The 14,020-nt window shown below is 36.8% G+C and overlaps 1 protein-coding gene across 3 annotated transcripts in view; it reads right to left on the reverse strand.

Annotated features, from left to right (window-relative positions):
- The window catches only part of LOC117662484 (cadherin-10), a 165,920-nt gene that overhangs the window by 29,027 nt on the left and 122,873 nt on the right, over nucleotides 1-14,020 (reverse strand). For all 3 annotated transcript variants that reach the window (XM_034411931.3, XM_034411932.3, XM_087890250.1), the window contains exons 4-5: nucleotides 8,709-8,828; nucleotides 6,102-6,269 (exon numbers count right to left, since the gene is read on the reverse strand). In XM_034411931.3, the coding sequence (XP_034267822.1) occupies nucleotides 6,102-6,269; nucleotides 8,709-8,828 (288 nt within the window). The remainder of the gene's footprint in view (nucleotides 1-6,101; nucleotides 6,270-8,708; nucleotides 8,829-14,020) is intronic.

Consider the following 14,020-nt stretch of genomic DNA (forward strand, 5'->3'; position numbering starts at 1 on the left):
ACCATGAATCCTCTTCCCAGAAGGTAACAAGGAAAACAGGTCATGAAGAGGATGTGTAGCATCCCAGACAATGCTATGGCCCCTGCTCAAGCATCACTTATGTGCTATGTACAGCTATATATAGATTCTGTAAATATTTTTTCCTGTAAATTACTTACTATTCTGCATAATTTAAACAGCTACTCTTGCTGCTTTTTTTCTGTGAAAGTTCCTATAGTGTTAGAAAAATGTATTTAATGTGTGTGTGTGTGTGTGTGTATTAAATTCATTTCTCTAACACTATGTGCTTCTTTAACCTTGTCTTAAAGATTCACACCCCTATTTTCATGAGCTAAGATTCATTTCTTCAGACATAGAAAATATTAATTAGCTTAAAACTGTAAGGAAGTCTGTTTTATTCCTGATATTACAGTATAGATGGAATTGTTGATGACAACCTATGCTATGTTAGTCTTTAGCACTTGAAATAAAAATCACAAGTGGAAATAACGTGAATCATTTTTGACAAATTACAAATTTACAAAACCAAAATATAATCTAGGTTGCTAGATTTTTTTTGAAAAGGTTGTCAGAAATGAAATGATGGCTACAGTAAAACTGTACTGAACTCTCTAAGAAACTTTTATCATGCAGAGGACACACAATAAAAAACAGAAAAGACAAGTCTTCTCTTCTATCTGAAAGAATAGAGCTGATATATGATGACTTGATAAGTAGATATGGAGAGCAACTTCAAGGACCAATATCCCAACCTTCACAGTACTTTATATTTCAAAACCTATGGTTTTTATTCAGTACTTTATGGACAAGGACATGAAAATTGTTGAAAAAGTGCAAGGGAACTTTAGGCCCAGATTTCTTCTAAAATAAATTGACCTGTTCAATGTTCCCTTTTCCTAAATGTTCCCATTTCAAAATGATTGTATTTCAGAGAAATATGACTTCATTCTCTAGTATCCATTTTCAAAATGGGTAATTTTAAAATTCAGGTAAATATTATGTAATTGTAATTTCCATTTCAGTGGTTTTCCTAATGTCTCTTACGAAACATGCAATGCATGAATTACCATGCAACAATTTGCACAATGTTCTTGAACTGGTTTGGAATATTGCTGACAATAAACTTACAAGGTTTTTTTTTTCCCCTCATGAGAAGAAATGGGGTTTTGTGGGGGGGAAAAGCACGGAAATATCACTATAAATATTTACAGAGAATAATGGGATAGCCCCTGCATGATATAAGTATGGTTCTATGTAAAATGCCTCTGCTTTCATAGCTCCATTCTCTTTCTGCAAAGTGGAGTGGAGAATATTTTAAATATTTTCCTACGGAGTCAGAAATATTCCCAGAATTGTCAGGAGTAGGAGGGAGCTTCCTGAAGAGCAACTTAACTTGACTGTAACTGGAATTGGCAGCCCATAAGATTTCCCAGTGGGAGTATCATCTTCCCACTTTATAATGCTATTTGAATGATGTAATATCCTATTACCAGCATCAGGAAACATTATATATGAAAAAGGCTTCTTACTGGTTGCCAGCTGTGATTCTCTGCCTATTTTTGACAGCAGAGGAACTAAATTTCAGGAAGAAGATTCTTGCTGAATAAATGATTCTTCCATCCACGATTCCTCTCTGAGATTTGAAGAAGTTCTTTCCCCACTGAAAATTAAGCATACACTCTAAAACAACTTTCTCTTACTAGATCTATCTTAATTAGGAATGATGAAGATTGGTATCCAACACTTCTAGAAGGTATCAAATTGGAGAAGGATAATAAAACTTATATCAAAATGCTTGAGAAGGGAGGGGCTGTTCAACCTAAACACTTCTGATACTACAGTTACTAGAATTCTGCAGTAAACAAAAGAACAAAAAATAATAATGTTATGCAGGTATTAGAGCACTTAATTAAATCTATCTGCAGCTAAGGAGACTTAAGCACACAATAGATTTGCCATGAAATTATGTTTTTCTGGCAAATCTCATGGGGTTATTGAGAGGATAAAAATAAAAGAAAGGGAGAATGGGTATGTAAAAATTTAAATTTTAAATTTTAGTGCTGGAAATGTCTCTAGCAAAAAAATACTTGACTTGTTTTTTTAATCAGAACACTTGTCATTGATCTAATGTGTTCACAAGGCTTCAGAATGGTGCCCATAAGTGTGACTGGTTCTTTGTCATTAATAGTAGTACAACGCTAGTCTGATAATAAACTTTGTAAGGTCTTCCAATTTCAGAAGTCCTCTTGATCCATAATCAAATCAGCAAATCAGACAAGAGATAAGATCCGTAAAGTGTACAGTTTCACATTTGACATGAATGTTATTGATTCTCTTTTAAGAAGGAATCAATAAGGCCTTTAGCACTTACATGAATCAACTCCTTTCACAAGCCCATTCATTCACTTTCTTTTAACATGATATAAGCCTCATTAATAAAGAGACTGTCAGGGGAACTGGGGAGGAAGAATATTTAATTTAATGCCTTATAGCAAAAAGAGAGTTTATCAAAGTTCATATGTAACTATAAGATAAAAGTAAATATGCCTTCAAATTGAGCCTGATTTGACACAAGTTTACTTTGCAATATTAGAGGAGTGATTCGCCGTTGCCCTTTTCGATAATATTTTTCCATTTCCCAGTCTAGTTTATAGGCTCATTGTTCCCTGGATTAACCAGACCCAGTTCTGTTTAGCTTCTAAACTCAGACTGAAGACCCATATATAGATATACATTGTAGTAAAGGTAAAGGAGGGAATTCAAACAAATAGAAGAGATATGTGTGCAGTCCTAACTTCCAGCAGCATCCTGATGTCAGACGGGAAGCCATCTTTTACATTTGGGCCTTCAGGCCTGCCACATTTTCTACTGTGGGAAAATGGGAGGGGGGAATGCATAGATTATGGGTGATATGTAGTCAAAATAACATTCTTTTCTTAAAGACTCAAGGCCACCTTGCCCTGCAGCTGCAATGAAGTGACTGGGAGGCATCTTCAGTTTTGGATGGTGCCTGATTGGATCATGTAATGGACATGCAGGTGCTGGGCAGGGACTTGAATTTTCTTTTGAATGGGGAAAACCTGGAAACTTTCAGATTCGGGTTTTCCCATATGTGCCATTATGACATTTCTAATAAAATGGAACTTTGAGAAAATTCAAGCCTTGGAGTCTTCTTTCGTTAAGGGTGTTATTTGGAACCCTGACATTAACCTGAATCTGAAAGTTTCCTGAGATCACAAAATACAGAACTGACCAGTTTTCTGAGACTATACAAGAGATTCAACCCCTTTTATTATCAGTCAAATGAATTAGTCCAGTGAATGGCAAAGGGACTAGGCTTTTCCAGCCATACCTATTATGAGCAAACAAAGAGAAGGAATACAGAGCAGTACATTGTTCAGATCATCACTGCAAAGGAAAAGGATCACCAGAGGGTCTGGAAGATGACTGCCCAATTCTCATGATTCAAAGTCATAAGCTTCAGCTAAAATAAAAATAAATAAATAAATAAAAATCAAGTCCAAGTAGTGCAATAATTTTAATTTATTGTAACTAAAAATAAGTGACAGTACTCCCCATGATAGTAAGTACTGAAAATATTCAAGTAGAGGCTAGACTGCCATCCATCTGGCAGGGGACATCCATGAGTGGAAGGGGATCAAAAACATCATAACTGTGACACACTCATACAGTTGAAGCCTTATCATGTGTGTTGTAAATAAAATATGATAGAACCGTGATGGCGAACCTATGGCACGCGTGCCACAGGTGGCATGCGGAGCCATATTAGTGAGCATGCCAGCTCAGCTCTGGGGCGCATGCGCGCACCGGCCAGCTGATTTTCGGGCCTTCTGGGCCCACCAGAAGTAGGGAAACAGGCTGTTTCCTGCCTCTGGAGGGCCTGGGGTGGGGTGGGGAAGGCCCGTTTTTCTTTCTTACCTGGCTCCAGATCCTTTCTATGCATCTGGGACGGGTGAAAACAGCCTTTCCCACTCCCTTGGAGGCCCTATGGAGGCTGAAAGGGCCCATTTCCCAACTCCTGGTGGGACAGGAAGTGATGTTTTTTCCTGTCCCCAGCCTCCAGAGACTCCTAGAGAGGCTCCTAGAGACTCCTAGAGAGGCTCCTAGAGAGTCCTAGAGACGTACTAGAGGCTGGGGACAGCAAAAAATGTCGCTTCCTGTCCCACCGAGAGTTGGGAAATGGGCCCTTTCAGCCTCCGTAGGGCCTCCAAGGGAGTGGGAAAGGCTGTTTTCTCTCTTCCCAGATGCATAGAGAGGATCTGGAACCAAGTAAGAAACAAAAACGGGCCTACGAGGCCATCATGTGCCAGGAGCGGGGTGGGGTTGCGTGTACATGCACGTGGGCACGTGTGCATGCGACCCTCCCCCACCCCCCTCTCCTGGCACGTGATGGCAAAAAGGTTAGCCATCACTGTGATAGAAGATTGATTGCTTCACCCTCTCTCCTGAGAGACCTATGGAATACAACTGGGCTACCTGAATTAATAACTTGAATATGGATTGGACCTGATGGTCCAAATGTCATTTTCCAAGTCTATGGTTTTATTTTTGTTTAAAAAATATTGTTAAAAACATGCACTCCTATTTCAAAACGTGATGTAGCAATGCATTAGCAGCTACAAAAAGTCTCCTTTGGTAAAGAAGCTGTTGTTAGTTGTTCAAAAATTACTTTTGAGAAACATCGGAAATGGATCGCCAAATACCTTCTTGAATCCTTTCTCCTGCTGCTTGATTTTACAAACTGAATAAGGAGAAAGAAATAGACAGAGTAGATGAAGATTAGCTCTTTTTCAGTAATTTTGTTTTGGAAAATTGAAATGCATAACAAGCTCTCTATTGCCCTAAAATGTATTAACTACAAACATTTGGCCTTGTGTTTATGGCTTCTTGAAGATTTCTTTAAATAGCTGAGGAATGGGAGCTTCCTGTTTCAATCTGTAACCCTGAATTGTAGTCATCTTTCAAAAACCCTTGTTTTGCTACAAAAAGCATTCATATTTTGGTTTATATCGCTTAAACTATTATATTAACTTCTACACATCAACAAACACAGATATGCTCTTGAAACTTTAATTATAGAATCAAGCTCAGAAGAAATCATTCTTCTATAGCCTGTTTTGGTCAGACTATACCTAGACCAGGGGTGTCAAACTCGCATCATCACAGTGGCATCACATGACGTATCGGGACTTCCCCCCCTTCGCTAAACTAGATATGGGTATGGCCAGTGTCGCATCCGGCCCGTGGGCCCGAGTTTGACAGCCTTGACCTAGAACGTTAATTTCAGAGTACAGTTTAGGAAAGGAACTAGCAAAATTCAGTATGATCAGAAGAGAACAATTAATTAAACGATTAATATATTAGCAATTAATATAAGGTACCTATAATGGAGAGGAAAAAAACACAAGTTTATATGAAACAGCTGAAAGTTTTGGATATGTTTAACCTTGACAAGAGAAAAGAGCAAGAAGATACAATAGCTGTCTTCAATTATCTGGTTGGTTATCATGTAAAAGATGGGGAAGAATTGTTCCAGAAAAGGAAACAAAGAACAATGGTTTTAATTACAAATTCAGTTGGACATCAGGAAAATTTTTCTAACAGTAAGAGTTGATTAACAATAGAGAAGAATGCTTGGGAGGTGGCAGACCGTTCTTTGTAGGAAGTATAAACTGGATGACCATCTGGTAAAGATGCTGAAGCAGTAGATTCCTGTCTTGTGTAGTTAGTTGAACTAAATAATTTCCAAGGTCGCTTCCAACCCTCACATACTAATGTTATTTCTTCCATTCCTTTTGTGGAGGAGGGAGGGTGAAAGAGTATCATTCCCTGCCATTATGCAAAGAATTATCCAATATTAAGCAATTGTTCTTTGCAACTGTATTTTTCTCTAACAAAGTTGTCCTTCTAACATCTCATTTTACTTTTCAATAACAGTGAATAAATCTGTGGATAAAGCCTTTTTTGTATGTGCTCCATAAACTAGATTTTTTTTTTTTTACATTAAACCAGATGGTAGTTGCCTAATTCTTTCATTCTGATATTTTTGCAGCACAGAAGGACAATTAAAGGAAGCTTACTCTGTGGGAATCGAGGTGGATTGTCATTGACATCAGTCAGGGTGATGTTCACCATGGTGGTTCCTGATAATCCACCCATCTGGCCCCCCATATCCTTTGCCTGGATAACAACCTGATATTGCTCTCGGTTTTCTCTGTTCATATTTGGCAGAGCTGTTCTAATAATGCCTGAAAAAGAAACAAACAAACATTTGTCATCACTCTGTATGGAACAATATGTCTGTGATTTAGAAAAGAATTGTGCAAATTGTCAAGCACAGTTTAATGAATACATTGAACACAGAAATTACAAATAGGTGATAGTGGCAATTATATATTAAGTAACAGTTTATGCATTAAACAGCAATTCTGAGTCTGCAAGTTCAGACACTGAGGGAATATTTTTGAATACTCTGCATATTAAGAACAACAACAATCACCTCTCTAAAGTAGTAAACTAGTAAAAAAAAAAGGAAGATAATTTTTGCATAACATACTCCCTCATGTGTTTATTTTAGTAAATGCAGGGAACTTTTGAGAAAGAAGGGAAAATATAAATTATCCACTATCTGAAATGCCACTGTCACTTCATTTTGCACAATGTACCCAACTTCTCTCCTACATATTCTTTTTTTTTTAGTTACTATCATTAAACTTTGTCTTTGATTGCTCTTCTCATTTTTACATTATAAAGATTTTTTAACAAGTGACAAAGAATACATCTCCTGAATACATTCTTTTACATCTGGAGTATTGTTTTCAATCCATTTTAGACAAACCCGTGGCTTGACAAGATCAGAATTGTCTGCAAGTGTCAAATTCCATATTTTTGAAATATAACTCAATATTACATTTGCAATTTTAACTACAATGCTTTTTCACAAGGGTTATATTAATATATACATGATTATGCCTCACATATTTCAGCCAGTTTAGAAAATCTTCCAATTCCAAAGAGGCTGCTAAGTCATTCATATAAAATTTGAACACTGCTGGAGCCAAAACATACCTTTTCTCCCTCCATGTTGTGTGAGGAGATTGAATTAGTTAAGCACTATTGGGACTATATCAAATCTGCAAAAAGGACTTAAGAATATAATTGCATTATGAGAAAAAACCTGTCTTCTGACAATTCAGGATTCTGTTCTCTTTCCCCATAAAATACTCTACAGACTCCTTTTAAGTCACAAAAAAATTATATTTTAGTCCTCAGGAATATTTATCTGTGAAATGGTATAAGATAAGACAGTGATCCAATATAGAATAACTTGCTCTGAACTCAGCCTGCTGAGTTCCCAAAATTTTAGAGTCTGTTGGCCACATTCTTAACTTATTTAAGAGATGCATAGCTTAAAATTTGCATACCACTGATAACAAACCAGTGGGGCAAGAGTTGGAAAGGTGTTTTGAAAATCTTTCTTAAACACAGGTACTACAAAAGTGTTTAACTATTTTTCAAACTAAGTTCCACTGATTTTCTGAACCTGGATACTCACATTACTTATTCCATGCATCATATATATTGCTGCTATTAAGTTTCAACACTTTTTGAAGTTTTCTGTAGAATTGAATTGTGGGTTTTCCTTCGGATACAGCATATTTTAAAAATCTATTATGCTGCTTTGCCCCTGGACCTGTTGAAGTTAGACTGTATCATTTTGGCAATATGTAAATCATATATAGTACTAAGCACAGGATTCAGATAAATTATATTCAAAATGTAGGGTCCTTGGTGCTCCCTAAACATGACTGTTTTCTTGCAGAAGTTTCATTACCCAAACTAGGTAACATCATCAATGCTAGTAAGGAGTGGGGTTTGATTTCAGTTTATATTCTAGTGGCTTTCCCTGTCAGTGTTGGTGGGAATGAAGCTGCCAAGCAAGCTAACAGTAAACAGCCCAACCAAAGAAGCTCTATGACCACCTCCACCAACACTGACAGGGCAAACTACTAGAATATAAACAGAGAGCAAACCCACTCCTTACTAACATTGATGATGTTACCTAGCTTGGTTAATGAAACATCTGCAAGAAAACAATCAAGTTCAGAGAGCACCAAGGACCCCTCATTTCAACCCTGCACTGCAAACAATTTCCTTTATGTTCAAAATGTAACTTCCTAGAATCCTTGAAGTAATCCATTTTTTTATGGTACTGTGTTTCCCCGAAAATTTCTTTTGAACCCTGAAATAAGCGCTTGGCCTTATTTTTGGGGAGGTCTTATTATTTTGGAGAGTATGGAGCAAGACGGGGCTCCTCTTGCCATTTTACCTGATTTTCCAGCTCTGTCTCCCTAACCCTAATCAAAGGAAATGGCGGGGACCGGTTGTGCATACATTTGAATATTTTCAGGGAAGGGCTTATTTTTGGGAAACATGGTATGAATCCTTTGTTTAGCCGTTTTTCCCTAGCTTCAGATTAGGAAGCAACAATTTCTTAGGTAAATCCAGATCAAAATTTAACTGCTACCCAATTAGTACCCAGATCTGAATTTTGTTATAGTAATTAAGTAACATTTTCCCATATACTTTAAGAGCTATTTGGAATATGACACACAGCTGAAAAAATAATGTGAGTATCATTTTCTGACAAGGCAGAAATCCTTAATTAAGAACAATAACTACAACACCTGTTTCTGGCTCCACAGAGAAATATGGCTGGCCCTGGAGTATGCTGTAGATAATTCTGGCACTATTTCCATATGAAGGGTCATCGGCATCAGAGGCTGTGACTTGAACAACAGAAGTACCTGGAAAATTCAAATGGAAATTAATTAGGGATCATGGCAAAACAAATGCCCCTTATTTTTTTTTACTGTTGCTCTATTCATGAAAACATTTATCAACATTATATTTTGACCAGAGAGTCGAGAGGCCTATAGATAATTATATTATCTTTACTGCAATAAGAATGTAAACACCTCAGCATCAGATATTCATGAGATTCATGCTGCTTACTAAAAGCTGTAAGTTTTTTTTCCCTTTTATACTCTTTCTTCATAGTAGTGCCTTTCCCAAATCATATCCTGGAAGGTTCAGAATTGCGTACATTTCTCTCTCTCTCTCTCTCTCTCTCTCTCTCTCTCTCTCTCTCTCTCTCTCTCCCTCCCTCCCTCCCTCCCTCCCTCCCTCCCTCCCTCTCTTTTGTTTTTCCTCCTGTCAGTCCTTTGAGAAAAAAAATAATAAGTATCCCCTTTTCAGAACTTTAATAGCTGAGGCATCATTTTTAGTGATAGGCCATATTTTCTCCAATTTCTAAAAAATAAAAATCACCATTATTTCAGCATGTCATTTCTGTGTTGTTGCCAACATTTAAGTCTCAAAACTCTTTAGTATGTTCACACCATGGATGTTCCTTTTTGACACATTATCAACTGGCAGGATGGGAATGTTGCAAGGAAAAAGGAAATGCTAGTGCTTTTCTGGCAGTTCTGTGACTTTAGTAATATTTAGTTGACAAAGGAACTTTGGCCATGTTTCACCATAAATATAAATGTTGCTTCTTGAGGCAAGGAGGTTTTCTTCATATATTATGTAAAATAATATGTGTATTATTGGTTCTTGATGTATATATAATTGGGTGATAAAAGCACAGACACATACTTATCTAAAGCCTTTTTTTAAAAAAATGTCAGGGAATGTAATGCCAACGTACACATGAAGTATCTATGTTCCTTGAAGAGATGTTGGCAGCCCCTGCCTCTGAACTTGTTATATACTTTTGAAAGGGTTTCTATTCTAGCATTTTCTGTAATTACCAAATAACAGACATGAGAACAGAGGGTGTATCATTTCAAAGATGGCTGGAAGATGATATCAACACCATGCCATAAATCACTATTGAGGAAAGGCCTTAACAGCTTGCAAGCTTCTAATTCTACATTCCACCTTACCTGCTACTGAATGGCTGCCCACCTCTGTTTTAAAAGATAAGGAATAATAGTGGAGAAAACGTCTTCAGAACTGTTATTCAAGGAGGCATCTCACACAAGCAGTGCAGTGGTAGTGAATTGAAGGTGCTTGAGGTGTACATATGGCTGGTTAGGAGTTATTTCTCCTGGATTATCTTGTGAATAAGTCAAATCAGTTTAAATGTATAGAAGAAACTTGCTAGCAGTCATGGAGGGAAATTAAGCAAGAATGGGGAACCCTTATATCTCTTTTCTTTCCTATGCTGGCATAGGAACATCTTTTTGAAAGACAAAAACCAGCCAGAACTGGTTGCCATCATTAAATCTTGTGCCAACCTTGCCTATTCATTTCTTAAACTCTCGCAATTTAGTAACAATGGGAAAAAAAGTCCTGGAAAATCTTTACACACACCACACACACACATTCGACAAAGGCACACCAGGAAGACACAATTTAATCCATCAGAGATAAATGTCTGATAATTAAAGCAGGAGATGGGTTTCAACCGTTTAATAAAATTGTAAGGAATAATTTGGTCAGTTTTAAAAGCACAGTGAATTCTCCCCTGTAGCTTTCTTGCCTTCCCTTTCCCCATGCTAATCACTTGGAAGACTAATCCATGCTGATCAATTTGAATATATTAAGAGCTTTCCTTTCTATTTCATCTCTATCTTTAGCCGTTTTAGAAACTGCACAGCCTTCAAAGACCTCTGAGTTAAATTTAAGTGAAACTCCTGACTCAGCCTTCCAGCAGTACCCTGCTTGTTATATTTCTGCATATTATACTTACCTTTCTAGAGAATTATTTCATTTTTGCCTGCCAGCCATGCTTTTATCCCTGTCAGTGGTATACTCATGTGCATTGCATTGTAAAGCTCTCAGCCCCTATGCAAAGCATTCAAGAATTTCCAAACTGTGTAGTACTGTTTTCCATTCCGTTCCTTTTTTTTTCCAGCTAATGAGCTTTATCTAAACTCATCAAGGAACCATCTTTTAAGAAACTATCATTCTTCTGTATAATACTACATATAATATTAAGTTCCACTGGTTAATATTTTCCACTGTTAGGAGGAACAATTAACCAGTGGAACAGCTTTTCTTCAGAAGTTGTAGGTGCTTCATCACTGGAGGTTTTTAAGAAAAGACTGGACAGCCATCTATCTGAAATGGTATAGGGTCTCCTGCTTGTGCAGGAGAGTTGGACTAGAAGACCTCCAAGGTCCCTTCCAGCTCTATTCTAATTGATTGATTGAGCGATTGAAGTAATATTATTCCAAGAAAAACAAGATTCAATAGGTTTCCCTTTCCTTCTTTCTTGAAATTTAGAAAACCCTCAGTGAGAGTTATTTACATTATCTATCTTCAAACTTTTGTGGCCCTTGAATGTGAGAAAAATCTTCCACTGTTCTAGGTTCATATATCAAGGTTCCACTAAGGGCTAAAGTACACAATTTGTTTTCCTTACTTGAGTCATTTGAAGTTAGAATCTATGCGTGTGAGGCTCAGATGTGATCTTTTATTACGTGGCATTGTTAAATATGTGCTTTGACTCCCACTAAAATGCATATTTTTTTAAAAAAAATAATGTAAATTAACTTTTGGGAGTGGCAAGGAACATTATAGTAGAGACAGACAGGATTTAGTGAGTTAGTGTGGACAGTGTGAAAAAATCAGGCTCCAAAAACCAAAAAAGATACACAGAGTTACTTCTAAGCAGTTTCCTTTATTGTTCCTCACCTATAGATAGAATAGAAACTACTCTCATCATTAAAATGTATGATTGAGAACTTCTAGGAAGGGTCTGATTTTCCTTGTTCCTCCTAACTAAGCCTCTCTGAACTTTGCTCCTTATTTCTTTGAAATCCACTCCCTCCTGGGAATTCGGACCACATTCCACCACAGAAACAGTGGTTATATTATGAGCTAGATTCAAGAAGAAGCTAGGTCCATGTTTGAGTCCACACTTGGCTATAAAAGCTTAATGAATGGTTTTAGGTTATCCTGTCACTTAGGACAAACTACCTCTAAGGTTGATGGTTGTGAGGAAAGAGTATTGTTTATTCTGCCTTAAATTCTGAGAAAAAAGTTAAGATGTAAATTTAACAAATGAATAAAATGTTAGTAAAATATTATTAAATGTCAGATACCTCTGGTAGTATTGTTTTATAACTAGAAAAAGAGATTGTCTATGGAGATTCTCAGTCATCCAGGTCATAATTGTCTCAAAAGTATATTTTCAAAAGGCAACTGGGCTTTGCTTTTGAGGAAGTTTTGCTTCTCATCTGAGAAGTTTCTTCAGTTCTGAAGAAGCTTCTTGAATGAGAAGTGAAATGTCTTCCTCAAGGGAAAAAATAAAAACAAAAACTGAAGACGCTTCTTGGATGAGAAGTAAAATGTCTTCCTCAAGGAAAAAAACAAAGTCCAGTTGCTTTTTGAAAAAGCATCTTTGAAACAATAAAAGCAAGATTATCTATCTATCTATCATCATCTATCTACCTACCTACCTAGCTACCTACCTATCATCTATCTCTCTATCTCTCTATCTCTCTATCATCTCTCGATCCATCCATCTATATTTTATCTAATTTAATCTAATCTAATCTAATCTGTAGTATGTCCTATATTTCCCATGTTCATTACTTTATCTTAGCAGCCAAAATACAAGTGAACTATTTTATGATTATGTATAGTTTTGCCATTCTGGGATGTTCTCGCAATTTCATTATTCCCATACCAAAACATTTTTGCTGATTTACACTTCATGCAATAATATCTGTAGTATATAGACAGATACACACACACACACACACACACACACACACACACACTTTGTATGATGAAGAAACTAACAGTAACAGTATTATGCAATAAGACCACTAGGACAAGTGATGGTATGATGAAGGATGCTTTCTTCAGAAGTATAACGGATCTAGTGGTGAAAAAGATGGCACAAACTAATGATGGAATCAGTGAGAAGGCCTACGGAGAAAGGAAATGAAAGCTGCTAAAAATATCATGCTTTACTTCTGAAGATAAAGACAAAGGGGAGCTGGCTCCAAATGTTAGTAGGGCAACTTCTGCAGACTGCCTGTGGACCCAGAGGGAGATCATACCTGTGCAAATTTTGTCCTGATATTTCTGAGACAGGATGCAGAAAAGATTAAAAGCTGAAAGCTTAACAAGGAAGGATGTCAGCAATCAGCAATACTGAGAAAATCATAGCTGAAGTAATTCAAAGGATGAGCTTTTAAATCCTGAAAACCCAAGGTTGTAAAAGTTTGGTAGATAAAGCCATAGAACAAGTAGGCTAGGAGGAGAAATGGAATGAATATTGTGAAGTAGCAACCATGGATAGAATAGAAGCTGCAGATCTAGGAAATTTGTCTTAGTCTGATTAAAATGAAAAAAACAACAACACAATCCCTAACCCACAGACTCAGAAAGAGATATGTGTAAATGTGCATATGCACACACAAACAGTGAAAATTGTTGCTGCAGGAGAAAAAAATGTTACTGAGGAGGGGGCTTTGAAAACTAAGGCTTAAACCAGAGCTTCTAGATCTTTTAATCTGCTAACGACTTCTGGGATAATCACTGATTGTTTCGTACACAACGGATTTATATTTAGGACATATATACTACTTAGGGAGTAATGAGGGAGTGAGGGAAAGTTAAACAGCTGGTGCTGTAGGATCTTATGAACAGTGAAATTCTTGTGAAATCCCTTAGAATATACATAAAAAAACCAAGATATAAAATGTGTATCTTCTTTTCTTATATAAAAGCAAAATGAATCTTTTTTTAACAGGCCTTTTGTCCTCCAGATATAGCATTAGGATGCCATGTCATTGACATATTTTCATTTGTGTTACCAGTCACAGTTACTCTGAGTGAATGAACAAGCAATTCCTGGCTGCTTGAAACAGTGCTAGTTATTTGTTAGTTATTTGTGGGAAAGGTCTCCAGTGGTGGGTTTCACTTACCTTTGCTATCGGTTCGCTTGTGCAGAGCATATTTGATGATGTCTGGG

Source organism: Pantherophis guttatus, chromosome 3, assembly GCF_059756535.1.
Source record: "Pantherophis guttatus breed Tessera chromosome 3, ASM5975653v1, whole genome shotgun sequence".
Lineage (NCBI taxonomy): Eukaryota > Metazoa > Chordata > Lepidosauria > Squamata > Colubridae > Pantherophis > Pantherophis guttatus.